Source organism: Oncorhynchus mykiss, chromosome 12, assembly GCF_013265735.2.
Source record: "Oncorhynchus mykiss isolate Arlee chromosome 12, USDA_OmykA_1.1, whole genome shotgun sequence".
In the NCBI taxonomy this organism is placed as follows: Eukaryota; Metazoa; Chordata; class Actinopteri; order Salmoniformes; family Salmonidae; genus Oncorhynchus; species Oncorhynchus mykiss.
The window spans coordinates 41,678,594-41,705,930 of NC_048576.1; the positions used below are offsets into that span (position 1 = coordinate 41,678,594).

The window sequence follows — 27,337 nt, forward strand, 5'->3', positions numbered from 1 at the left end:
CCTAGTACTTACATGGTCTGATATTTAAAAACCATACGAACTCATTAGGGGGAAGCCACCCTGACAACCCGAAAAGTGTAATGCAATTAATAGTTTTTATACCCTCCAGTTCATCAAAGCAATACACATTTAATCTGATATTGTCGCAATAAAATTGCAAGCAATATATTTGAGGCACATAAATGAGTGTGAATAAAAATCATACTTAAGGTGTTAACACTACAATCCAGACAATGTTTCCTAGTCCACACACCAACACACACACAAGCACGCACACACACAGAAGCAGGCACGCACGCACATGCACACACATTCACGCAATCCACACACATCCAATCAAATACTTTCTAGCAGACACTATTCCAATGGTTGGTTGAGCTATCTAAAAGCAATAGCGATTGCATGCAACCTCAATTGAGATTGACTAGGATAAGTAGCAGATTCCTTCAATCACGATCTGCTTGATGATACAGCTGTGGGGTCCTACTTAAGAGCAGTTACCACTGACAAGATTAGGCCAGTAAAAAGAGCCTCCAATCAATGCACATTAATCCCGTGTTTACTCTACACAACATGAATAGTCAACACAACATCTCAAAGTCATTTGTTTTAGGAAGGATGCCTATTGTTTATTTTTTATTTTTTAAGAATGGGATTTGTTTGGATATCTGATAATCATTTTTTTTATTATTGTCCATTTGTAATTTGTATCTTAATCTCACAGCAGAGTTTGTCTGATATAATATAATGGGTAGAATGGGTAGCCTAATACAGTAGTCTTCAATCACAGCTTCCACCGTTGTAAAACGTATGGTCCTCCACGTATTGTCAACCATTAATTCTTGACTGTGTGAGTGATGCTTTTGGTAGCCATGGAAACCTGATTCACCGAAACCTGATTCACCCCCGCCTCTCTCTCCCCGGCCAGTCCTCCTCTCTCCATCCACTGAAAAGCTCTTAACTTTGCGCATGTACGGCCAAACTGAACATTGCATCGACTCCAAGATGGCGTTAACACGTCTGGCTTGCATTCTGGTCCTGCTCTCAACTCACTGTAAGTAAATGCATGAGGACCACGCTTGATTTCCCTAGCTCAGATACATTCTGGACGTGACATTCGCAATTGTTATTCAGAATTAGCTACTTTGACATTTTCGAGCTACAATGTGATCTGCGTTAGGATATAACCTAAGTGATTGTTCCTGACCTAACTAAACTCAGCAAACTAGCTATAGTCAACCAGCTATCTTGTTATTCATGGATGATGTTCTGATTAAATGGAGATATATTAATGTATAAATGAAGCAATCGAAGACAAGAAGTAGGAAATCGTTTGGTAACGCACGAGGCTCAAGCGTTGGAATGTTTGATCCGTCGCGAGCCTGACAGTGCACCGTTATCTGAATGGCATTTGGAGGCATGTCTAGCTTCTCGAACTCTTCAGAGATAGAAAGCCCCGAAAACTGCTCTACATACAGTTAGTTTTCGATAGCGCATGTTTATTTGCTACAAACCTTACACTATGAAATAGCAAGAAGATATAAAATGTATACATTATTTTAGAGGCGTGTTGTTTCAACGGGACGAGTCGAGTCCCTTTTGTCCGTCTTACTTTCAAAAGTTGTCACCTATCAATTCAACTCTAAATGTGTTATTGTGTTGAATAAATACGTATTTGATAGTAACATAGGTTTTATCAAACGTTGTTTTAACGTGTTTGAATTGTGGTTGATAAAAGTTCAGACTGGCAATATTCAGTGATGCGAGATAGCGTTTTTCCCATTCGGGAATAAAGACAGTCCGCGGGAGGAGCCTGCCTGAAAGCAGCATGCAGCGCGCTTTGCAAGCGTTGAGAACTCATTGAAGATCGGTTCTAAAACGGTGATTTGTAACTTTTTATTAGCCATCTCAGATCAAGCGATTTGTCTCTGCACCTGGCCAAATTGTGGCGTTTTTTCATGTTTTGATTGGGCTATGTTTCTGAAAGGGTATGATGCAATTTGTTCCGGAAAAGTGTTCCCACGTGTTTTAGACAGCTCATGCATGGTCAGATCCTCCTCGGAAAGAACGTTTAATCATTATGTTGACATTTTAGAATTACGTTTGTATCAACTTTCACAACGGTTGTCATTGATGCTTAATGAAACCAAATAGAACTCAGATTAAGAAAAAATTTAACCAAAACATTTAGAATTGTTCCCAAATGGCTCCTAATAGCCTGTAGCAGGTGTTATAGTATAGCCTATGTCAAATTGATAGTGTGTGTATTGTAATAAGAAGTATAATCACTAAAGTTAATGATAACTAAGTTAAGGCTACTCGCATACACAATAAATAAGACTAGATCATAGCAGGATGCTATTAAACAGCACCACATGTGATGGACTGGTGGTGCTCATTTGCTTTGAGCAAGGGCTTGACTTAACTGTTTTCCTGGTGTTCTTTAAGCCTGGTTGAACCCTTCATGACGACAGACACACACAAGAAAAGGGGGGTGGGGGGGGGGGGGGGGGGCAGACCTCATTGTGCCTTCAGCCCCTCTGATCATCCAAGTGTGTGGATTGGCTTAATTCTATGTGGATTTAATTAGGAATAGCAAGAAGGCTGCTTCCTAATATGTTGCTGATGTCTTTTTCTGTTGCTCTGGATTTAGGCCTACTGACAATCTGATTTAGTGTGCTTTAAGTGGTGTATGATTTTACAGCTTATCCAGTTGTTATTGTCTGTAGGCTATATAGTAAAAGCTGGTTGACCCTGATTGTTGTTGGAAATACTATTTACCACAACATAATTAAACATTTCTGAGGAAAACAACTTTAATCAGCTTTGTACATTTAAACACTTTTTAATTTATTTTTGTTGCTTGAATCTAAAATTAATTAGATCTCTTGCTATGCATATTCTTTCATTTGTTTTAGGCTACTCATCATTGGCTTGTTTGTTCATTGTCAAAGAACTGTTTTGAACTCATGTCATAGTTTATATTTATTTTGAATAGTTATAAGAAATGTAGCTATTGTGTATGTATCCATTACATATCTTAGAGAACAGGCTGATATTTCGCTGTTGGATTTACATAAGTTATTTTACATCACATTTCCTAAGAAAGGTGTAAGTACTCAGGAACGCATTTTGCCTGAGAACTCCTGCCAATACTTAGAAGTGCCAAGATATGTGGGAGCTGAACAATGCTCTAAGTGGAAAAGTGCCAAGCCAATATAAACGTTGATCTTTCCTTGATAGGCACAGAAAAAGCGCCTGGGCAAAACAACCCTTTAGGTCCAGTCACTCCTATTTGAAGTTCGAGAATTATTGTTTTCTAAAATGCAAGTTTGTACATTGATTGCAATAAAACATGTTTCCAGTCTGAATACATGTGAAAGAAACATGCATTACAATCTACCATGTATTTCTTAAAAGCATGGTTGTGGCAAATGTTATTTCAGACTTGATAAATGACCTTTTAGCAAATAAGTGGCTACTCGTGGAGGCTTGGCCAACTGAAATGATTGACTCTGGTCTAGTTTTTTTTTGTTGCTCTATGGCAGCTCACAGTAAGTCTGCTTAAGCCTTATGCCTCGTTGGGTGAGAAGAGAAGTTCCTTATTTGAGGAGATAATGTAAGTAAAGAAAATAAAACACACACACACACAATGAAGGATAAGACGTCTGTCTTCTTTGAATTAAGGCGTCCGAGTGCTTTCCAGCCAAAACAGTTCAGAACAGTTTGTGCGTATACTATGATGACATTTTGTGATGTTTTGGACTTTGGCAATGTTTTTTTCGGCTGTTTGGGCACACAACATTTTTTCTCGAGGCAAACCGAAGACAGTAGCCGAAGATGGTAGCCAAAGTCTCCGCCCCCCTCGCCGGTGATTGGTCAAAAGTAGGGATTATTCAATGAAGTGCCTGTTGTCATTCAACGAGAGACGACTCGTCCTTATGCACATTTTTTCACTTGAGAAATACTGCACCAGACATCCTAGTCAGATGCAAAATTGCACTACAATTTTTTTTATTTAACCAGGCAAGTCAGTTAAGAACAAATTCTTATTTACAACGAAGGCCTACCCCTGCCGACGCTGGGCAAATTGTTCGCCACCCTATGGGACTCCCAATCACGGCCGGATGTGATGCAGCCTGGATTCGAACCAGATACTGCAGTGAGATGCAGTGTCTTAGACCACTGTGCCACTCAGGAGCCCTAAGATCTCTTCAAAACCGTTAACTCAAGAAATCTGTCATTCATTTTATCTTAGATTAATTCGGACTATTTTGAGAAAATGTATACTGGCTACGGCGTCTCAAAATGGACAAACAGTACCATTCCTGATTTTTTTATTTTCAAGCGAAGGTATTTTAAGGGAGTATGCGAGCGCACCCGTTCGGTTCTGCTAGCTGAGCCCGGCTAGGCGCCACCCGAACTGAAGCATGCTGACGACTTTAAGCACTACAAGCATCCATTTAAACAAGTGCCAGATGACAGGTGCTTTCTTCATTGTCTGAAATGTGTGGCATTACTGGGGTAGGCAGGAGTTAGTGAGCCCCAGGGAAAGTGCTGCTAGTGCTTCCCCCAGGAGGTGCTTGTTATCAGGTGCTTCCCTTCCCACCCACAGGTTGTGAGCAAATGTTTGGAGCACTGTAATAAGGCTTGCAGCTCTAGCCTACATTTCTATTTTGCATGTAAAGCTGTTTACAGTTGACCTATTCTTGGGTTAGGTTTTGACAACAATCTGAAATGTCATTTTGAATTATGTGATGTGCACGAAACATGCAGATTAATTTCAGCATTTAGAAGTTACACTCAAGTTGGAGCTAATCCATGGGCAACAACAAGATGATAACTGCGCTACAAAGGTCTATGCGTGGGATAAAAGGCAGCGCAGAAAATACCTCCTACATTGGAATGGCCTGAAACAGCTGAGCAGGAGTGGGTGGAGGTGTTTGGTGTGAATGCATGGGTGACCAGAAATATCTGTGGCGTCCCTCCCAAACCTCAGACGCCGTATGTTAGCACATATGGCATTCTGAATCAAAAGCATACGGAGGGGGGAAAAAAACATTCTAATGTACAGTGAATTACAATACCCCTCCCACTCAACAACAACGTCAGCAAGACAAAAGAGCTGATCGTGGACTACAGGAAATGGCAGGCCGAGCATGCTCCCCATCCACATCAACAGGACTGTAGTGGAGCAGGTTGAGAGCTTCAAGTTCCTCTGAGTCCACATCCCTAAGGAATTAACATGGTCCACACACACCAACACAGTCGTGAAGAAGGCACGACAATGCCTCTTTCCCCCTCAGGAGGCTGAAAAGATTAGTCATGGGGCCTCAGATCCTCAAAAAGTTCAACAGCTGCACCATTGAGAGCATCTTGACTGGCTGCATCACCGCTTGGTACGGCAACTGCTTGGCATCCTACCGCAAGGCGCTACAGAGGGTGGTGTGTACAGCCCAGTACATCACTGGGTCCGAACTCCCTGCCATTCAGGACCTCTATACCAGGTGGTGTCAGATGAAGGCCCTAAAAAATGTTAAATACTCCAGCCACCCAAGTCATAGACTGATCCTCTTGCTACTGCAAGGCAAGTGGTACAAATCCATCAAATCTGGAACCTACAGGACCCTGAACAGCTTCTAGCGCCAAGCCGTAAGACTCCTAAATAGTTAACCAAATAGCTACCCGGACAATATGCATGGACCCCCCCTTTGCACTAACTCTTTTGACTCATCACATACGCTGCTACTACTGTTCATTATCTATCCTGTTGCCTAGTCACTTTATCCCTACCTATATGTACATATCTACTTCAATTACCTTGTACCCCTGCACATCGACTCGGTACTGGTACCTGTGTATATAGCCAAGTTATTGTTTCTCATTGTGTATTAATTCCTCGTATTATTCTCTTTCTATTATTTATTTGAAAATGTCTCTCTTTATTGTTGGGAAGGGCCTGTAAGTAAGCATTTCAGTGTTATTCTACACCTGTTGTTTACGAAGCAAGCATGTGACAAATACAATTAGATTTGATTGACCTGTTTTGTTAAGAGATAGAAGGAAACCCCTGCGGATAAATTGGGCTTAATGAAAATGAAGGGGGAGTTAACTAAGAAAGCATAACAGTTGTGTTAGCTGAAGGAGTTACACATAAAAGCTGGATAAAAAAATGGAATGGTCTTTCATGAGATACAAATCCACATGAACTTCACACAAAGAGCTTGAAAGGTTATTGAAGTCGGCTCTATCATGCTTTAAATAAAAAATCTCCTCTTGGTAAGTAGTGGCAGATGCTGAGGGGAAAGTTGAAAATGACATGCTTACTGTGCGCTCCAGGAATGGCAAGCATGTACATTCTTCACATGTCAATAAGACTATCATGTGGAAGAAGCGCTGATAAAAAGAACAGGCCTAGTGCCTGGCTGTATAAGCTGAAGTACTGGCCAAACCCCACCATAAATATATATATATATATAGTAAATCAAACAGCCTGCTACAGCCTGCTATTGACAAGGGGAAATATCTCTTCCAGACGTAATGTTGACATATCTCACGACAGACAAAAGTGCAAGAAAGAGAAATTCCATGAAACTACATTGGGGCCTACAGTACCAGTCAAGTTTGTACATATATATATATATATACAGTACCAGTCAATAGTTTGGACACACCTACTTATTCAAGGAGTTTTCTTTATTTTTACTATTTTCTACATTGTGTGCCAAGAGTGTAAAGCTGTCATCAAGGTAAAGGGTGGCTACTTTGAAGAATCTCAAATATAAAATATATTTAGATTTGTTTAGCACCTTTTTTTGGTTTCTACATGATTCCATATGTGTTATTTAATATTTTTTTTATGTCTTCACTATTATTCTACAATGTAGAAAATATTAAAAATAAAGACAAATCCTTGAATAAGTAGGTGTGTCCAAACTATTGACTGGTACTGTATATATATATATATATATATATGTACAAACTTGACTGGTACTGTAGGCCCCAATGTAGTTTCATGGAATTTCTCTTTCTTGCACTTTTGTCTGTCGTGAGATATGTCAACATTACGTCTGGAAGAGATATTTCCCCTTGTCAATAGCAGGCTGTTTGATTTACTAAGACATTATTATGTTTATTCTGTGTCTGCGGGATAATCTTTGAAATTCTCTTCAATCGGCTGTCTGAGCAGTGCATGGCTGATTTCCTGTTTGGGCTATCTGTGGTCGCATGATCCCTAGGGGAGGAAGCACCAGAGGATTTTTACTCCCTGTGTTCAGTCACTGGATTCAGATAGAGCCAGCACATCAACAGGTCAGGAGGAACTGCCATTGATCACACAATGGGATGCTGTCAAATTGGTGAAATTATTACAGAATAATTGATGACATTGCACAGATAATGAAGTGAATGCTGCTGAAGAACTGCCTGTCTGAAAAGGCAAGGGAAGGCTGAGCTACATGCTGGGAGTCATAGCCAGATAATCGCTTTGGATTCCTCCTCTATTTACCATACTGTCACAAAGGCAATTACTCTCTCTATAAATAGCCAGATGCCAGAATCATGAGACACCCTCAGGTGTTTGAACACTGTTTATTCCGAAGCATTGGGCTTGTAATCAAGCAACTCTAAATATATGATTCAACTTGAAACATATGCATAGTGCTGACATCTAAACCATAATAAAACTACTATAGAAACTATTGGCATTATCAGACAAAATTGAAGATTTTGAACATCATTTTCTCCTAATTGTTTCTCCTCTTCAAAATTGGAGAATAGATTTGAATCATATTAGAAATTCCACTTGACCAAAAAAATAATTTATCAAAGACACATTGACGACAACTGGCTAGCTTCAGCGCCATCATCACTGCTTTTCTACCCTCCTGAAAATGCAATTTGTCTCTTTCAGAGAGAGCGGTGTTAGGCCCCCCAAAACAAGTCTATCACCAACAGCCAAGCTGACAGGCAAAACACTCTCCTTCCTGTGAATTGCAGGTGTGACGACGACTCCAATCCCTTAGAGCAGTGTCCTTAAGTGTCTTCTATGAAGGGCATACGACACCAGAATTGTGATAAAAAAAAGACATTCCAATAATTGTGTTGACCGTAACTAATCCACGCTGAGGCGTTCTCTTGATGTAGTGCCTTACCCAAAAAGGTCAGTGTGCAAGAGCCATGGTTGTACGGCCTCCAGGGAGGGATGTGCAATTCTTGTGTTCATCCAAAGGGAGTGTTGGGAGTTTACTGTGACTTCTCTTTATGTTTCTATCCAAGGTAATTGGCCCAGATGCTTTATCCACCCAGTGACACATTTGCCACAAATTATTCATCATCAGGGAGAAACCCTTCTTTACGACCATCTCAAGCTCTGGAAATGTACAGTAGTCACTGCAGACTACCATGCCATCGCAAATGAGATTTTTGATCAGATAACGCTTTGGTCCATCAAAGTTTGGTATTACACAGTTTTAGTAATTTTGTCCCGAGGTTCTTATTCACAGGGCTCGACATTCAGGTACAGGCCAGTGGCAACTGGCATACAGACAGTGGCAAGTCAAATTCAAAGATTTGTAACCTTTTTAAGCACTTCATTCTAATTCAATTACCAAATTTCTATGAATTGTTGTCATAGACTATAGGAAAAAAACTCTCAAAAATGTATGCAAAAAAGTATGCATTACCACTAGGGTTGCAAAGGGTCAGAAACTTTCAGGGAAATGTTCTATGGGAAGTTAAGCCCCAGAATTTGGGGAATTTTGCTTAAATTCATTAAAAAAAGTTAGCTTATAACAGTGACCCTTTTTTTGTGGGATACACACAAGGCAATTCTAGGTCTTGTGGCATATTTTGGTTAAACTATCCCCAATTCAATGGAATTGCAACCCTCTGCATGCACAGTGCATTCTTCCATCACATGTGCAGTGATCTCTGTAGTGCACAGCTGATTCTCAAGATCTTGTACACTAATGAGATGCTATTGAGCCCACACTACAACACTGTCTGAGCCAAGGACTATATGCTTTCTGGTAAGTTTTGATTACAATACTGGGTGGGGTGAATATATTTTATATGACATGCATGATTTTTTGTTAACTAGTAAATAGTAGCCTACAGCGAAGTGTGTTTAAATAATTTCTAACTTGTTAACAATTTCTGATAGTGTTTGCTACCATGTGGGTTTTAATTTGCTTGAGCCTGCTAACTGAGGGGTGTTAATTCACCAGTTTCCAAACATGTTTCACTTTAAAACATTTATTTTACAAAGTACTTGTTTAATCTAACTACTTTACTATTAATCTGTACATGGAAGTGTATATTCTTACTCGTTTATTTTCTAATCTTTACAGGAAAATGCCACGGTGTGGATGTGTGGAGACATTTCACTGCAGCTAATGTAGAAGGAAAAGCTGTGTACATTTGCAAATACTGTGCCAAATCACATGTGAAGAATAAAACAAAGATGCAGAATCATCTGACCGAGTGCATAAAGTTCCCTTAGCACTCACAACAAGCAACCACTGACAAATGTCCCTCTAGTTCTTTTCGAGGTGAAAATGATGAATCAGACACCTTATCCATAGCAACAGCTCATGGTCCTCCTAGAATCAGATGTTTTTTTTTTACTCAATGGAGGAACGTAGTCAGAAATGCTGATGAATGTTTTGCTCAAGCTGTGTATGCAACAGGTTCACCTCTGATGCTCACAGGCAATGTGAGTTGGAAGAGATTTGTGAATGTTCTTTGCACAGCATACACCCCTCCAACCAGACATGCTTAATCTACTCGTTTGCTGGATGCAGAGTTCAACAGAGTTCAAGTGAAGGACAACCAAATCATAGAGAAAGCAGACTGTATTGCAATCATCTCTGATGGGTGGTTGAATGTTCTTGGGCAAGGAATAATTAACTACATAATCTCCACCCCTCAATCAGTATTCTACAAGAGCACAGACACAGGGGACAACAGACACACCGGTTTCTACATTGCAGATGAGCTGAAGGCAGCAATCAATGACCTTGGACCACAGAAGGTATTTGCACTGGTGACAGACAATGCTGCAAACACCCATTGGCTGTGCTGCTCATGCATTGAATCTGCTCCTCAAGGACATCATGGCACTGAAAAAAATGGATCCACTCTAAAAAAGAGAGCCAAGGAAATGGTTATGTGTGTGAAGGGTCATCAAGTTAGAGCAGCAATCTACCTCAGAGGAAACTACAGTTCCGAAATGCGTCAAAAAGCTGGAGACTTCTGCCTGAAGCCCATACACACCGCAGCGTACACGTTGGACCCCAAGTATGCTGGCAAGAGCATCCTGTCTGCTGCAGAGATCAACAAGGCCTATGGTGTCATCACTACGGTGTCTCGCCACGTTGGCCTGGATGAGAGCAAGGTTCTTGGCAGTTTGGCGAAGTACACTTCCAAGTAAGGGCTTTGGGATTGAGATGCAATATGGCAGTCGTGCCAACATATCTCATCAGCCACCTGGTGGAAGGGACTTTGTGGATCTGAGGCCCTTTCCCCTGTTGCCTCCATCATCCTCCAAATCCCACCAACATCATCCGCCTCAGAGCTGTCTGATTTTCAAAGTAGGCAATTACATCGTAACTGAATTGCGCATTGCACATATTCAACCAACAGATTGAACTTTTTAAATACCTGGTTTGCATTCCCATTCTTGCCTTACCATTTACTGGTAGAGATCATAACTCCATGCAACAACCAGCTGTTTCAGATCTGCATGCTCTCTCTGCCCGACAGATATAGGCCTGTACGGCGTGCTGGTGAATAAATAACCGACAAAAACAAAATAACAGCTTTGGGAATCAGTTTTTTTTTAATCAATTATATAGCCTAGATTAAAAATAGCATTATTACCATATTGTTTTTACTGGCCCAAGTGGGCCACTGATTGGCCCAGAGAGTTTCCAAAATCTCCCCGGGCCAGTGGGCAGCCCTGTATATCGAGCCCTGTATTTGGGCAGCTGATAGGTAGGCCTACAACTACAGTACAGTTTCCAATTGAATATGGATGCGTTCGTAAATTCACTCTGGTTGTCCACCCCGATTTCAGAGCACTCTCGTCTGAGTGTGCCAGAGTTCAGAATAACTGATGAATTTACGAACCCTCAACACCCGTTGAATATGGGCGGTGTCAGTTAACGTCAGCAAAAAAGCATACTTCAATTGTTGCCAGCAGCACGGTTACAGTCACCAATGATCTGGATAACATGAAAACACATAAAATAGTGATAACATAAAATGGTCAGAGGGAGATTTTACTCTCATTTGTGTCTGGAAGTAGCTAGCCAACGTTAGCCAGTTGGCTTGACGACCGTTGTGAGCCCAGAACGCTCTGAACGCTCAGAGAGCGAAACGCTCTGAATTTACGAACTGACAATCTGGCAACTCTCTGAATTTACGAGCGCACTCTGAGCACACTCTGGCACTCCAGATTGAATTTACAAACACACACTATATTTCACATTATAAACTGGGTGGTTCGAGCCCTGAATGCTGATTGGCTGACAGCCATGGTTTATCAGACCATATACCACGGGTATGACAAAACATGTATTTTTACTGCTCTAATTACATTGGTAACCAGTTTATAATAGCAATAAGGCACCTCGGGGGTTTGTGATATATGACCAATATACCACGGCTAAGGGCTGTGTCCTAGCACTCCGCGACGCTTCGTGCATAAGAACAGCCCTTAGCCGTGGTATATTGGCCATATACCACACCTCCTCGGGCCTTATTGCTTAAATAATGCCTATCTCCATTAAATGTTAAAATGATGGTGAATAGGCGACAGAGAACAGACAAAGCTACAAGAAAATATTAATGATTTGTGTTAAACAAAGGAAGGCCTTAATAGCCTCAATAGCCTTTTTTTTTACTGTTGAAAATCCACCATTAGCATCTGACTTGCAATGTTAATTTAGCTGACTGGTCAGATAGTGTTGGAAGATTGTAACCAGACCATATGGTGTCCGGGCATTAGGGCTAACACTTAGGGGCTACAGTATTAACTGGTAAAAAGGATGATTTGATGCGGCAGAGGTACCGCAGTGTAACTCAGCAAGTATGACCTCAGTAATTACTTTGTCCGATACTCTTTATATTACAGTATGCTATTTACCTAGTACTTACTTAGAAATTACATGGTGAAATGGTAATAAATAATCAATAATAGCTTAATAACTTTGTTTGGTTTATGTGGGATTAATTGAAAAAAGCACCAGCATTTGGGCCCAGGTAATAGTGTTTTGAAGTATTGCTTTATTTGAATTAAGGACCGAAAAGTATTAATTGTCATCACATAATTTCATTAGTACACACCAGGTAAATATAGACAGAAACAGGACTGTAAGTATAGCCAGTAATAATATATTCACGGTGGCTTTCAACTGACGTAGTCTGGAGCACATCCATTAAAAGCTCATCAGTTAAGTGGGGAAAAAAGCCTGAGAAAAGTGTTCGGACAGAGTATATATACAGTAAATACTTAATGAGCACTGAAATATTTGATTAACATTAATGGCATTTTCTAATCCTGTCAGAATGTATCACAGGGACGTAGGCGACCCATGTTTTCAGGTTTGCCATGAGTTGTGCATGAGAACACGGTAGAAGCCCAGATACAGTATGCACACAGTACAGCTGCCACACGTGTGTGAGTGCATACCTTGGGTAAGTAAGTGCCTGAGATATTTGTCGACATGCCAGAAATTGTTGACGAGTTTGTACCATGGTGGCCCTCGACTGAGCTCCGGTAGAGGGTGTATATTCTGTAGTATTTGCCTGTCAACCATGTTACAGCAAGCTATACAAAAATAATAACAATTTGGGTCATTTTCATTGTGACAACAGAGCTTTGGCTGACATTTGTCATGGCTGTAACCGGATGCTGGACAAGGCCGCAGCCTCAGAGCTGGAGAAAGAGGGTTTAATCAGTCATGTGTGAAGCTTGCTTAAGAGTCCATTTTAGTAGCAGAGCTTATATGGGCTGATAAGGGTGCTTGCCTGAACTGGTGACGTTGGCAAGTTTAAAAAAAAAGACCAACGCATGGAAGTGCACAGTCATTTGGATACATTTTCATAAACACTGCTGCATCAGCCAGGGATGAGGGGGGGGGGAAAGAAAAAGCAAATAGGAGTGAAGAAAGTAGACAACTGTCGTCAAATGTGTCACATTTAGCTCAGGCATTTCCCGATTTCTAAAGCAAGAAGTTTGTAATTCAACTAAATTGTTCTAATGTGAAATGCAACGGAGACATCCCAAAATGACCACGCTATCTCATCTGCCATTTCCTCCTGATAGTCGCACTTCCCGAGTTGAACATGTTTACACAATGGTCCTGATCAACGCTTACAAGATTACCTTAAAAGGAGCCACCAAGACCTTGGAAGGGTTTTACACAGGCAGAATAATAAGACAGTATTATTGGAGGGGATTATGTAGCTTAAAAGAGATCCTCACAACGTGGAAAGATACCACAACAAAGATACTGGTACATTCACCATAGATAGCCATGTAGGTTGGACACGAGAAGAGTAACGCTGGAAGGAATTCAAGACCACTAGATGAACGGCTGAGATATAGAAATTACGACTTCTTGTGAGCAAAGCAACATGGGAGGTGAGACAAAAAACAGATTCAATTTGTCCCTCTTAAAACCCCTTTTTTCCTTTGTTTGTTGAAGCGCGAAGGCCCCCAAACTTTCCCCTTAACCTATTTGTTGTTGAATGTGTCGAATTGCTACGCTTTATCGTGGCCAGGTCGCAGTTGCAAATGAGAACTTGTTCTCAACTAGCCTACCTGGTTAAATAAAGGTGAAATAAATAAAAATAAAACAATTAAAAATCCCAATAGAAGCAACAATAATGCTTTTGAAGTCAGTATTACAATAGATTGTGATATAAAATGGCATGTTTTCTAGTTCTTCTCCACTGGAATAATATCCCTTTCTAAAATCAATGCTCTATATCATTGATTGATTATAAGACCCTCTATGCACGAATGCACATTTCACACACAGTCACAATTATCTGCAAGCTGTACAGGATCATTCTGTCATATCCTCCCCATTTCCTTATAGTCTCTGCATGGATTAAAGCTAAGATTAATATAGAACTTCGGATTCGTCCATCCACCCACTGGTCTCAATTGCAGACTTTAGTTGCCCTGAATCCCTGACACAGAAAATTGTGTTGTGACTTGTCAGACCCATGTTGAGTCAGTCTGCAGGCCTATATAGGCTTATTAAATCCCAAAATGTCATCAGTTGTGAGATTGTTATTGGTTGAAATAACACCCCTCACTGTACAAACCCCGATCTTCAAACAAAGACTTCCTGCATTGCAAGGTAGCATATTGATAACAAACCATGAAATTAAATACTTTTGAGAGATATATCCTGACAGTCCTGTAAAATCAGATGAACGTACTATGACCCTGATGGAACATCTGGTCAACCTGCACCAATAGAGTTAAGACACTGAGCTGATAGCAGTAATAGAGAAAGAAAAAAGTTGAACGTCGTCAGGGGCTTGACCAGTGTTCTTCATTTCCAGTATGCACTGCTGGTATGATGAAGACGTGACTTATAGTCTTTCCCGAAAGAACAATGCGAGCACAGCTGTGCGTCTCTTGAAATATTCAACACATAAAACAGCAGAGAGAAGGACTAGAGCACACACATCATTTATTGATTGAATAAATAAGAACGGTAGAAAACACAAGAACAAAAGCTTTTTACGCAGGACGAGTTATGTTAGCGCTCACGCGGGGCCTTAAAAAGTGAGTCTGTTGGATGAGAAGAGGAAAAACAAAAGTTTCTCGCCCCCCAAAAAGTTGAACCGCAGCTTCCTCAGACCCATCCATTCTGTCTGTATCCGGTTTGAGCCACAATAAGGATCTTATGGGTTTGTGCATTTTCACCACACTTTCAGAGGGAATCTACAGTATATCTCTTGGCTGACGAGTCCCTTTTAAACAGCCTCCTGCTCAGTGTAATTAATTCCCCGCACTGACGGTCATTCATGCGGAACTGGCCAACCATGCAGTTTTATTTCAGATCATCAACACTCAGGATCATCCCTCATATGTCCGTGGGCAGCATCCCTTTGGTTTCTGGGAGATTGTTAGTGCAATGTTTTGAGACCGACCTTGTGCTGGGAATGACAGAGCTTGGAAGGCCTCGTGGAAGGCCTCGTGGAAGGCCTTGTGATTAAGCATATATCTACAGGACGCCCCAGATTTGAGCAATGAAGGTAGTGTAGAGTACTGTATGTACAGTAGGTTAAACATACTGATACCCACTCAAAATCAAATACAATTTTAATTGTCACATGCTTCGTAAACAACAGGTGTAGACTAACAGGTAAATGCTTACTTACTGGCCCTTCCCAACAATGCATAATACAATATACAAATAAATAATCATATTTGAAAAAATAAATAAAAATAATACTCAGAGCAATATGCAGACCAGTGACACTCTCCAGTAATTGATATTCTCAATTACTGGGGATATTCTCAGTGTGACTAATGAGCTTGACCTTAATTATTTCCCATTAAAGGGCAATTTTTTTCCCCCTCGCGGTTAGCTGAGTCATGCTACAATTACTCAGATAGTACTGTAATAATAGGTTAAACTGTATCATTAAAGTGTATCTGCAAAGGAATTCTCCATTGCATGAGACACAGAAGATGAGAACAAGCATAGCAAGAAACCCTCAGACAGGTGATTGCTCTCATTGGTTGGGAGTTTGGGCTATGAACACACCTCAGCAGTGCACTGCACATCTGTATAGTGAATAAATAATGAGGATTACCTGCGGGTTTAGAAAGGTCCAGATCTTTTTTGTGACTCTGTCTTGACATGTAAACACTGCTTAATCTGCCAACTATATCATTCAGTCTTTCAGAGCTTCAGGGAAAGGCATACTGTTTATTTAAAGAAGTCCCTGCCAGGCAACTGTGCCAGAATTTCACGTTTGTATGCGACTTTAATCTTGATGTTTCCCCCTTTTTCCTCCGTTACGTTTGAGGCTAAACATAAAGGAGGGCTACTGACGGTGGAGCACTTTTGTTTATCAAACAGAACACCACAGAGGACGTTTGATGTAAGCAAAGACCTGGCAGGTGACAAAGGTCAACAGCTGTCCTCTATTCTTGCCATGAAAGCACTTCCGTGGCTGACCATTGTGTCCCAACATCCAGGTTGCATTGTAACATTGTACAGTATGTCTTACTTCCTGTAACGGCATGCGAGTGACTGCATTTCTAGCGTTAAAGCCAGCCATGGAATGGGGGGCACGGAGCGCTCAGCGGTTTTGCTATGCAGCGCGTTTATCCGGCATTCCCCATAGAAACCTGTGGGGAATTCCTCCCGAGCAGGTGATGGAAACGGGTATTGTAGGGAAGGTCAGTGGTAACATTCCCTGTCCTGCTCCTCAGACGGCCTATGCTAACTATTTCAGTCTGGAGTATGCCTTTGTGTTGTTCTGAAGGACTGCTCACTGGGTCAGTCGCTGGGATTGCTCACCGGGGAATTGCGCACTTTGAAGTCTCAAGTCTTTTTTGTTATATGAGAGCATTGTGTTAGTGTCTAGTCTGGAAATGGTTCTGAAATAGTCTTGATTGATTAAGTGATGTACCTTATGCTGTGGAACTTGGAAGACTTTAGAGTTTGGAGAGTGGGTGGTAAGAACGCTTTTTCCACCAGAAAAGTCAGAACACAGTAATTCTGGGACGTCAATTTGGGCTATCCCTGAAAAAATAAAAACACTTAATCGACAGAGTCATCTGTTCTTTCGACCAATCAATTGGTCAAAATGTTTAAATGTGCATTTTTCCATATACTGTATAAACACACCCTATATGTAGGCTACTGAGCTTGTCTGATGCACTGCATTCAAAAAATGAAGACACAAATGACTAAAGAGGGAGCCAGAGATAAATATAGCCTAAGCAGAAGAAGAAAAAAAACTGTTCCTGATCCTCTTCCTCCCACTTTCCACTGCTGCTGGTCTTTGCAGATTGTTCCATTACTCTCCTGAAGTCGCTGGTAATAGGCTATGCCAGTGGTCGGCAACCTTTTCCATTTGGAGTGCCAAGTAATCTACACACACTACCTCATAATGACGAAGCCAAAACAGTTTTTTAAAAACATTTTTGCAAATGTATTAAAAATAAAAAAACAGATACCTTGTTTACATAAGTATTCAGACCCTTTACTATGAGACTCGAAATTGAGCTCAGGTTCATCCTGTTTCCATTGGTCATCTTTGAGCTGTTTCTACAACTTGATTGGAGTCCACCTGTGGTAAATTCAATTCATTGGACATGATTTGGAAAGGCACACACCTGTCTATATAAGGTCCCACAGTTGACAGTGCATGTCAGAGCAAAAACCAAGCCCAGAGGTTGAAGGAATTGTCTGTAGAGTTCCAAGACCGGATTGTTTTGAGGGAAAAGATTGGGGAGGGGTACCAAAAAATGCCTGCAGCATTGGAGGTCCCCAAGAACACAGTGGCCTCCATCATTCTTAAGTGGAAGAAGTTTGGAACCACCAAGACTCTACCTAGGGCTGGCTGCTCAGCCAAACTGAGCAATCGGGGGAGAAGGGCCTTGGTCAGGGAGGTGAACAAGAACCCGATGGTCACTCTGACAGAGCTCCAGAGTTTCTCTGTGGAGATTGGAGAACCTTCTAGAAGGACAACCATCTCTGCAGCACTCTACCAATCAGGCCTTTATGGTAGAGCGGCCAGACGGAGACCTCTCCTCAGTAAAAGGCACATGACAGCCCTATTGAATTTTCCCCAAAGGACTTGCACACCATGAGAAACAATTTTCTCTGGTCTGATGAAACCAAGATTGAACTCTTTAGCCTGAATGCCAAGCGTCACATTTGGAGGAAACCTGACACTATCCCTAAGGTGAAGCATGGCGGTGGCAGCATCATGCTGTGGGGATGTTTTTCAGCGGCAGGGACTGGGAGACTAATCAGGGTCGAGTGAAAGATGAACAGAGCGAAGTACAGAGATATCCTCGATTAAAAACCTGCTCCAGAGCACTCAGGACCTCAGACTGAGGTGAAGGCTCACCTTCCAACAGGACAACGATCCTAAGCACACAGGCAAGACAACGTAGGAGAGGCTTCGGGACAAGTCTCTGAATGTCCTTAGGTGGCCCAGCCAGAGCCTGGACTTGAACCTGATTGAACATCTCTGGATAGACCTGAAAATAGATGTGCAGCGACACTCCCCATCCAACCTGACAGCTTGAGAGGATCTGCTGAGAAGAATGGGAGAAACTCCCCAAATACAGGTGTGCCAAGCTTGTAGCGTCATACCCAAGAAGACTCAAAGCTGTAATCGGTGCCAAAGGTGCTTCAACAAAGTACTGAGTAAAAGGTCTGAATACTTATTTAAATGTGACATTTTAGTTGTTGTTTTTTTAAACCCGTTTTTGCTTTGTCATTGTGGGGTATTGTGTGTAGATTGAGGGAAAAAACAAACAATTGAATCAAATAAAATAAAATTTTCTTTGTCACATACACATGGTTAGCAGATGTTAATGCGAGTGTAGCGAAATGCTTGTGCTTCTAGTTCCGACAATGCAGTAATAACCAATGAATAATATAACCTAACAATTCCACAACTACTACCGTATACACACAAGTGTAAAGGGATAAAGAATATGTACATAAAGATATATGAATGAGTGATGGTACAGAACGGCATAGGCAAGGAGATATGAGATGAGTAATGTAGGGTATGTAGTTTAAAGTGGCTAGTGATACATCTATTACATAAAGATGGTAAGATGCAGTAGATGATATAGAGTACAGTATGTACATATGAGACGAGTAATGTAGGGTATGTAAACATTATATTAAGTGGCATTGTTTAAAGTGGCTAGTGATCATTTTTTTCCCATCAATTTCCATTATTAATCAATGTTAGAATAAGGCTGTAATGTAACAATGTGGAACAAATTCAAGGGGTCTGAATACTTTCCGAATGCACTGTAAAGCCAACAAATAAAAATATTGCATCCCGCAGGTAAATATCCTGATGAAAATAAATATCCTATAAATCACGTTGGCTACACATGGCCTGTCTGCAACAAACTGGAAACATTGTATTAACTTGGTCCTGCCCGAAGCTCATGATGAGCAAAGCTCATGATAGCAAAAAACAAAATATTCAGGGTCCTCAAGAGTTTCCCATGCCAGTGAGCTCCGGACAGACAGACACAGCTGTAGGCTATTTTGTGAAAGGGATAAAAAGTAATCAGGTAGGCCCCTTTTATGCTGAGTGGTAATCAAAAGGGAGAGAGCTGGAAATATTTTTTTTAATAGGCTACGTTGAGGAACTATTGTCATGCTCAATTGATGTAAAAACAGACTGTTGACTTGCTGTTTGAAGCGAAGAAAAAATTAGTTTGAGAAGCTCTGCAGTGATGGTGAGTTAAGACCACCAGCAATAGTATCAGATCTCCAAATGGGCACATTTGTAGGCCTACATTTGCGAGCCGGCCAGGTAGACTAGTCCTACTTTTATATGCGTAATCAGGTGCGTGTCCTTAATCAAGATTGACAGGAGCGCTCCAAGCAAAAGCCAATGAATAAATTGAGAACTCCTAAATGAAATGAATAAAAAAAAACACTCCTACAATGACCACGATAAAACTAAAAATATGTTGAATGCATTTACAGAAATTACTGTAACCAAATAAATATTGCAGATTAGAAGTAATGTGAATGAACTGTAAATGTACTACTGGTGTGCCAAACCTGCGGCCTCCAATGGATTAGTCCACTCAGACAGGCATGTATCCGACATGTCTCGTGTTCCATCATTTTGTTTTTATACACTTGCCACTGCTCGACTAAAAAAAATCTCGACCAACAGTCTATCAACCAAACAATTGACCAGTTGACTAAATGGGGTCAGCTGTGATGTCAATAAACATGAAAATACAAACCCTACTGTAGTGAAGACTACATAGAATATATCACAGCAGAGCCATGTATTTACCTCAGCAAGGCACTTTAATCAGCTTTTTATATGTTGGACAAGTGTATTCACACTAACAAGCGAGGATTATAAAAAGGGACCGTAAACAAATTAACGGGGGAAGTTATGATTGTTGTCATTACTTGACCTCGTCCTGGAAGGACTTTCTCCCACTGAAAGTCTATGAGTAGAGTGTGGGTGCGTTTTAAAAAGGGACCCTTGTCCCTGTCCACGCTTGTCAAAACATCTGCATCACCTGTGACCGGTTGTCCCCACTGTGTCAAATGCTTTGGGTGACCTCACATTCTACACTCCTCCGCACTCGCTCCACATTAACTGCTTACTAAGGAACAATGAAATAGGCCAGAACTGCTGCCCACAGCATTTCACAAAATATATAACCGTATTTATTGAGTCCAGGTCTACTTAAAATCTGGTCAAAATATATATTCTTAGCTGAAGCAGTATATAACTTGTATGGCTGCTGAGTCCCTCAATCGATAGTAGCGATTGTGGACAGCTCCCCACCGGAATAAAAGTGTTGACACTACTATTTTGTCAGTAAATATTAAGTTAAAAAGAAAACAAGCAAAGTCTGAATAGTATGAATGCCTCAGACAATGTTTAGGTAGCCTACATCTTCCAACCTCTCCTCATGCTAGTTGTTTTCTGAGTACAGTCGTTCATAACACTCAATCATTTTCAGGAGTCTAGTCATGGGTCATTCATCAAAATGGGTTTTGTTGCCAGGACCCATTTTTCATTGAGCACTATCCTGCATGGCCAGCATATTTTAAAATAACAACTTTTATGAAAACACTTAACAGGGGTTATTTTTTACCTACAAATATACAGAGGTGCGAACCTTCATCTTTGAGTCATAAAAAAAGATGTGTAGCACTCACACCTGTAGCCATGAAATGCTTTGAAAGGCTGGTCATGGCGCACATCATCACCATCATCCCAGACACTCTGGACCAACTCCAATTGCCATATCTCCCCAACAGATCCGCAGATGACGCCATCACTATTGCACTCCACACTGCTTTCTCCCACCTGGACGAGAGGAACACCTATGTGAGAATGCTGTTCATTGACTAAAGCTCAGCGATCAACACCATAGTGCCCTCCAAGCTCATCACTAAGCTCAGGACCCCGGGACTGAACACTTCCCTCTACAACTAGATCCTGGACTTCCTGACGGGCCACAGGTGATGAGGGTAGGCAACAACATCCCCCACGCTGACCCTCAACACGGGGGCCTTCAGGGTGCGTGCTTAGTCCCCTCCTGTACTCCCTGTTCACCCATAACTGCGATGCCACACATGAATCCAACATCATCATTAAGTTTGCTGACATCATAACGGTGGTAGGCCTGATCACCGACGATGATGAGACAGCATATAAGGATGGGGTCAGAGACCTGGCAGTGTAGTGCCAGGACAACAACCGCTCCCTCAATGTCAGCAAGACAAAGGAGCTGATTGTGGACTACAGGAAATGGAGGGCCGAGGACGCCCCCAACCACATCGACAGGCTGTAGTGGAGCGGGTCGAGAGCTTCAAGTTCCTCAGTGTCCACATCACTAAGTATTTAACATGGTCCACACACACCAATACAGTCAAGAAGGCACAACAACACCTCTTCCCCCTCAAGATGCTGAAAAGATTTAGCATGGGCACTTAGTTCCTCAAAGTTCTACAGCTGCACCATTGAGAGCATCTTGACTGGCTGCATTCAACTGCAAGGCGCTGCAGAGGGTAGGGTGTATGGCCCAGTACATCATTGGGGTCGAGCTCCCAGCCATCCATGACCTCTCCTGGAAACAATGAGTCGCTAGGACGTCCCTGGGACCTCATTAAATGGTAGCCTTCGTCAGGACGTTGTGTCACGTACCCCTGGTGGTTTTGTCTAGTTCCTTGTTGGTCCCGGGTATGTCCCCGTGGACGTTTTTACAACGTTCTTGGGATGTTTTGTCATGGTCCCCTGGTGTTTTTTGTCTAGCTCCCTGTTTGTCCCAGGGACGTCACCTGATGGGTGCAAAGAAATAGCCAGGGCGCGCACACCCTAGTTTCACTACACATCAGCCCTTGTTACTGTTTCCAAGCCCATCAAGGTCTTGATTGGTGAACCACTGATTCAGTCACAGCTCTTTTTCTTTTGGCAATTCTATGGACATCCACACACAAGGCTTTTAACATAGCGTTTTTAACTTACATATTTGACACACTTTGACATACATGATTACATTGTGTTTATTCATACGGTAATGATTATTTAACATGTCCTCTCCTGGGATTTGAACTCACAACCTCTTGGTTTATGGCATTCCATCCTGTTACGTCACCATGTCTGTATCAATGGCTTATTTCACCTGTAGGTCTATTCATACACTTTGCACTTCAAAGTACATTTCAGCACTGTTAAAAATAACCGAAGAAAAACGATCATATTTATCATAGTGAGTAAATTGACATGCACACTAATAATTTGATATTAAACTGATTATGGCAGAAGACCGAGTATGGCACTAGTCATGTAAACACCTTACTCTGCTTGTCTTAATCGGCGTAAGGTCATAATCGAAGTAAACATATGGTTTTCTGGGCAATCTGTAGAATTATTAGGACATGTAACCAGTTTAATCGGCATTCCAGTGGTGTATTTAATCTGCGCATGTGCCAGCACCGGGTAGTGCAAGCTTCCATCTTATGCGCGAGTGAAGTAACTTTTGAAAAACTGAAATTATACATCTTATAAATAGTTTTGACATATAAACTTTATATGTCAGAGCTCATAAATCAAATGGTATTCGCAAAAATAGTCTCTGTGGTAGAACGTTTATTTTGATTGCCGATTTTCTGCATTTATCAAAGTCCCATCAGTAGCCTGATTTCAGATGTGTCCGTGTAAACAGGATTGTTAGGGAAATCATTTTTCTTGCAAAGCATGTAAACGTTTTAAACAAACTATATTAACCCGAATAGCCACAATAATCGCATTATTGTGTGCATGTAACCGTGCTCAGGGATTCAGAAGTAACATTAAAACAGCATAATAACTATACTGAAAACCCAAACTACTATTGCTGAAATAAGTCAATGAAATCAATGAGAGAATAGTCCGATTAACTGATAACTAAAATAGCAGTGCAGATGGCACTCTTTTGCTAAGTACAGAGAGATATTAAAGGTAATGAATGTGTTGGGGACTTCTGAAATTCAACAGTTTTTGTTGCACAGCAGAAAGATTAGCATACCTCAAATCCAGAGGTTGTGGGTTCGTCCAAAGTACTAAGTGATCATGTCAAATGTAATCATGTTGCCATTGATTTAAAGATTTGACTACCTTAGCTGAACAGCGAACCACTTACCTTAACCACAAAACCATTTCATTATTTTACTTAAAATGGTTTGGAACACCTGGGACCATGATATGACAAAAAGTTCCAGGGAAACATGACACAACGTCCAAAGAACGTTCAGGGGACCATGACACAATGTCCAAAGAACGTTCAGGGGATCATGACACAACGTCCCGATTACATCCTAAAAAGTCCCCGGGACAAATTGGGAAATAGACTAAGGTCCCCCAGAGAACATTCCCTTGGGACCATCAGGCAATGTCCTAAGAACTAGTAAAATGAAAGTCCTGAGAACGTCCTGACATGGTCCTCAGTGACATCCTGGGAACATACAGGGAACTAGACAAAGGTCCCCTAGACCAGTGCTTCCCATACATTTATTAAACATAAGAATGAGTGTAAGTTCTTGTCACAACCGGGCTCGTGGGAAGTGACAAAGAGCTCTAATAGGACCAGGGCACAAATAAACTCAGCAAAAATAGAAACGTCCCTTTTTCAGGACCCTGTCTTTCAAAGATAATTTGTAAAAATCCAAATAACTTCACAGATCTCCATTGTAAAGGGTTTAAACACTGTTTCCCATGCTTGTTCAATGAACCATAAACAATTAATGAACATGCACCTGTGGAACGGTCGTTAAGACACTAACAGCTTACAGGCGGTAGGCAATTAAGGTCACAGTTGTGAAAACTTAGGACACTAAAGAGGCCTTTCTACTGACTCTGAAAAACACCAAAAGAAAGATGCTCAGTGTCCCTGCTCATCTGTGTGAACGTGCCTTAGGCATCTTGCTAGGAGGCGTGAGGACTGCAGATGTGCCCGGGCAATAAATTGCAATGTCTGTACTGTAAGACGCCTAAGACAGTGCTACAGGGAGACAGGACGGACAGCTGATTGTCCTCGCAGTGGCAGACCACGTGTAACAACACCTGCACAGGATCGGTACATCCAAACATCACACCTGCGGGACAGGTACAGGATGGCAACAACAACTGTCCGAGTTACACCAGTGACGCACAATCACTCCATCAGTGCTCAGACTGTCCACAATAGGCTGAGAGAGGCTGGACTGAGTGCTTGTAGGCCTGTTGTAAGGCAGGTCCTCACCAGACATCACCGGCAACAACGTTGCCTATGGGCACAAACCCACCGTTGCTGGACCAGACAGGACTGGCAAAAAGTGCTCTTCACCAGGGGTGATGGTCGGATTCGCGTTTATCGTCGAAGGAATGAGCGTTACACCGAGGCCTGTACTCTGGAGCGGGATCGAGGTGGAGGGTCCGTCATGGTCTGGGGCGGTGTGTCACAGTATCATCAGACAGAGCTTGTTGTCATTGCCCGGCAATCTCAACGCTTTGCGTTACAGGGAAGATATCCTCCTCCCTCATGTGATACCCTTCCTGCAGGCTCATCCAGACATGACACTCCAGCATGACAATGCCACCAGCCATACTGCTCATTCTGTGCATGATTTCCTGCAAGACAGGAATGTCTGTGTTCTTCCATGGCCAGCAAAGAGCCCGGATCTCAATCCCATTGCGCACGTCTGGGACCTGTTGGATCGGAGGGTGAGGGCTAGGGCCATTTCCCCCAGAAATGTCCAGGAACTTGCTGGTGCCTGGGTGGAAAAGTGGGGTAACATCTCACAGCAAGAACTGGCAAATCTGGTGCAGTCCACGTGGAGGAGATGCACTGCAGTACTTAATGCATATTTTCAGAAAACTTAACATATTTAATATAATAATAATCAATAATTTTGCTCTTTATTTTACAATCTTACATATAAAACCTTATTTAGTCATCGAAAATTGTGAATAACTCACCACAGGTTAATGAGAAGGGTGTGCTTGAAAGGATTCTCATAAAATGTTGGGTTGTATTGGAGAGAGTCTCTCTTAAATCATTTTCCACACACAGTCTGTGCCTGTATTAAGTTTTCTTGCTAGAGAGGGCAGAGAATCCACTCTCACATAGGTACATGGTTGCAAAGGGCATCAGTGTCTTAACAGCGCGATTTGCCAAGGGTAGCATACTCTGAGGGCAGCCCAATCAAGAAATCTGGCAGTGGCTTCTGATTTTAACAGAACCGCGTGCTGCAATTTCGCTGAGGCTCTCTTATTCAGATATCGGTAAGTGGACTGGAGGCAGGGCATGAAAGGGATAACGAATCCAGTTGTTTGTGTCATCCGTTTCGGGAAAGTACCTGCGTAATTGTGTACCCAACTCACTCAGGTGCTTCGCTATATCACATTTGACATTGTCCGTAAGCTTGAGTTCTTTTACACACAAAAACATCATACAATGATGGAAAGACCTGTGTGTTGTCCTTAATGCAGACAGGGAAGAACTCCAACTTCTTAATCATAGCCTCAATTTTGTCCTGCACATTGAATATAGTTGCGGAGAGTTCCTGTAATCCTAGATTCAGCTCATTCAGGCGAGAAAAAACATCACACAGATAGGCCAGTCGTATGAGAAACTTGTCATCATGCAAGCGGTCAGACAAGTGAAAATGATTGCCAGTAAAGGGGTGGCTGGGTAGCCTAGTGGTTAGAGCGTTGGACTAGTAACCGAAAGGTTGCAAGTTCATATCCCTGAGCTGACAAGGTACAAATCTGTTGTTCTACCCCTGAACAGGCATTTAACCCACTGTTCCTAGGCTGTCATTGAAAATAAGAATTTGTTCTTAACTGACTTGCCTAGTAAAATAAAATGAACTTTAATCTCGTCTCTCAATTTTAAAAAATGTGTCAATACTTTGCCCCTTGATAACCAGCGCACTTCTGTATGTTGTAAAAGTGTTACATGGTCGCTGCTCACATCATTGCACAGTGCAGAAAATACACAAGAGTCCAGGGGCCTTACTTTAACAACGTTAACCATTTTCACTGTAGTGTCCAAAACATCATTCAAGCTGTCAGTTATTCCCATGGCAGCAAGAGCCTTTCGGTGGATGCTGCAGTGTACCCAAGTGGCATTGGGAGCAATTGCTTGCACGCACTTTACCACTCCACTATGTCTCCCTGTCATGGCCTTTGCGCCATCAGTACAGATACCAACACATCTTGATCACCAAAGTCCATTTGATGTCACAAAGCTGTCCAGTACTTTAAAAATATCCTCTCCTGTTGTCCTGGTTTCCAGAAGAGGAAGTCTTCCTTAATTTACCCCACATAAACGTAACGGACATATACCAGGAGCTGTGCCAGGCCCGCCACGTCTGTTGACTCATCCAGCTGTAACGCATATAATTCACTGGCTTGTATGTGAAGCAGTAATTGTTTCAAAACATCTCCTGCCATGTCACTGATGTGTCATGAAAGTGTTGTTTGATGAAGGCATTGTCTGTATAGTTTTATTGGCCTTTTCCCCTTGCATTGTCTCAGCCATATCCTCAGCAGCAGGAAGAATTAAGTCTTCCAAAATAGTATGGGGCTTGCCTGTCCCAGCCACTTGGTAACTCACCATATAAGTTGCTTCTAGCCCCTTCTTATTAATGGTATCTGTTGCTTTTATACATGTCTTACTACTCTGAAGTCGTCTTAATTCTCGCTCAAAAAACTCCTGTGGCTTATTTTTCAAATGGGCATGTTTTTGTTTCTGAATGCACGCACATTACTAAATGCACGCAAGAGTGAAGGTTTCATTGAGTTGTGAGATAGTACTTTTGCACATATAACACACTGTGGCTGAGAAAAGGCAATATAAATGAACTCCAAATCAATGTCGTTCTCATCATATTTGAGCTTTGATGGTCCAACGTCCCTGTCTGTTGTTCTGTGCTTTCCCGGGTAAGAGGGCAGTAGCTCTTTGGCTGCATCAGATTCACAACTGTCAGTGTCCATGCTAGCTTGGTTAACAACATGTAGAATTACTGATGCAAACATTGGATGTGCTCGTGGAAGCAGAACAACTTGTGTCGTCGACAGTTGCAGG

At 41.8% G+C, this 27,337-nt stretch overlaps 1 protein-coding gene across 1 annotated transcript in view; it reads left to right on the forward strand.

The window, feature by feature from the left end:
• Nucleotides 1–949: 949 nt before the first annotated feature.
• Nucleotides 950–27,337, forward strand: part of LOC110537617 (junctional adhesion molecule 3B) — a 52,474-nt gene continuing 26,086 nt past the window's right edge. Inside the window, exon 1 of the mRNA XM_021623792.2 lies at nt 950–1,054. Coding sequence (XP_021479467.1) covers nt 970–1,054 — 85 coding nt within the window. The 5' untranslated portion in view covers nt 950–969. The remainder of the gene's footprint in view (nt 1,055–27,337) is intronic.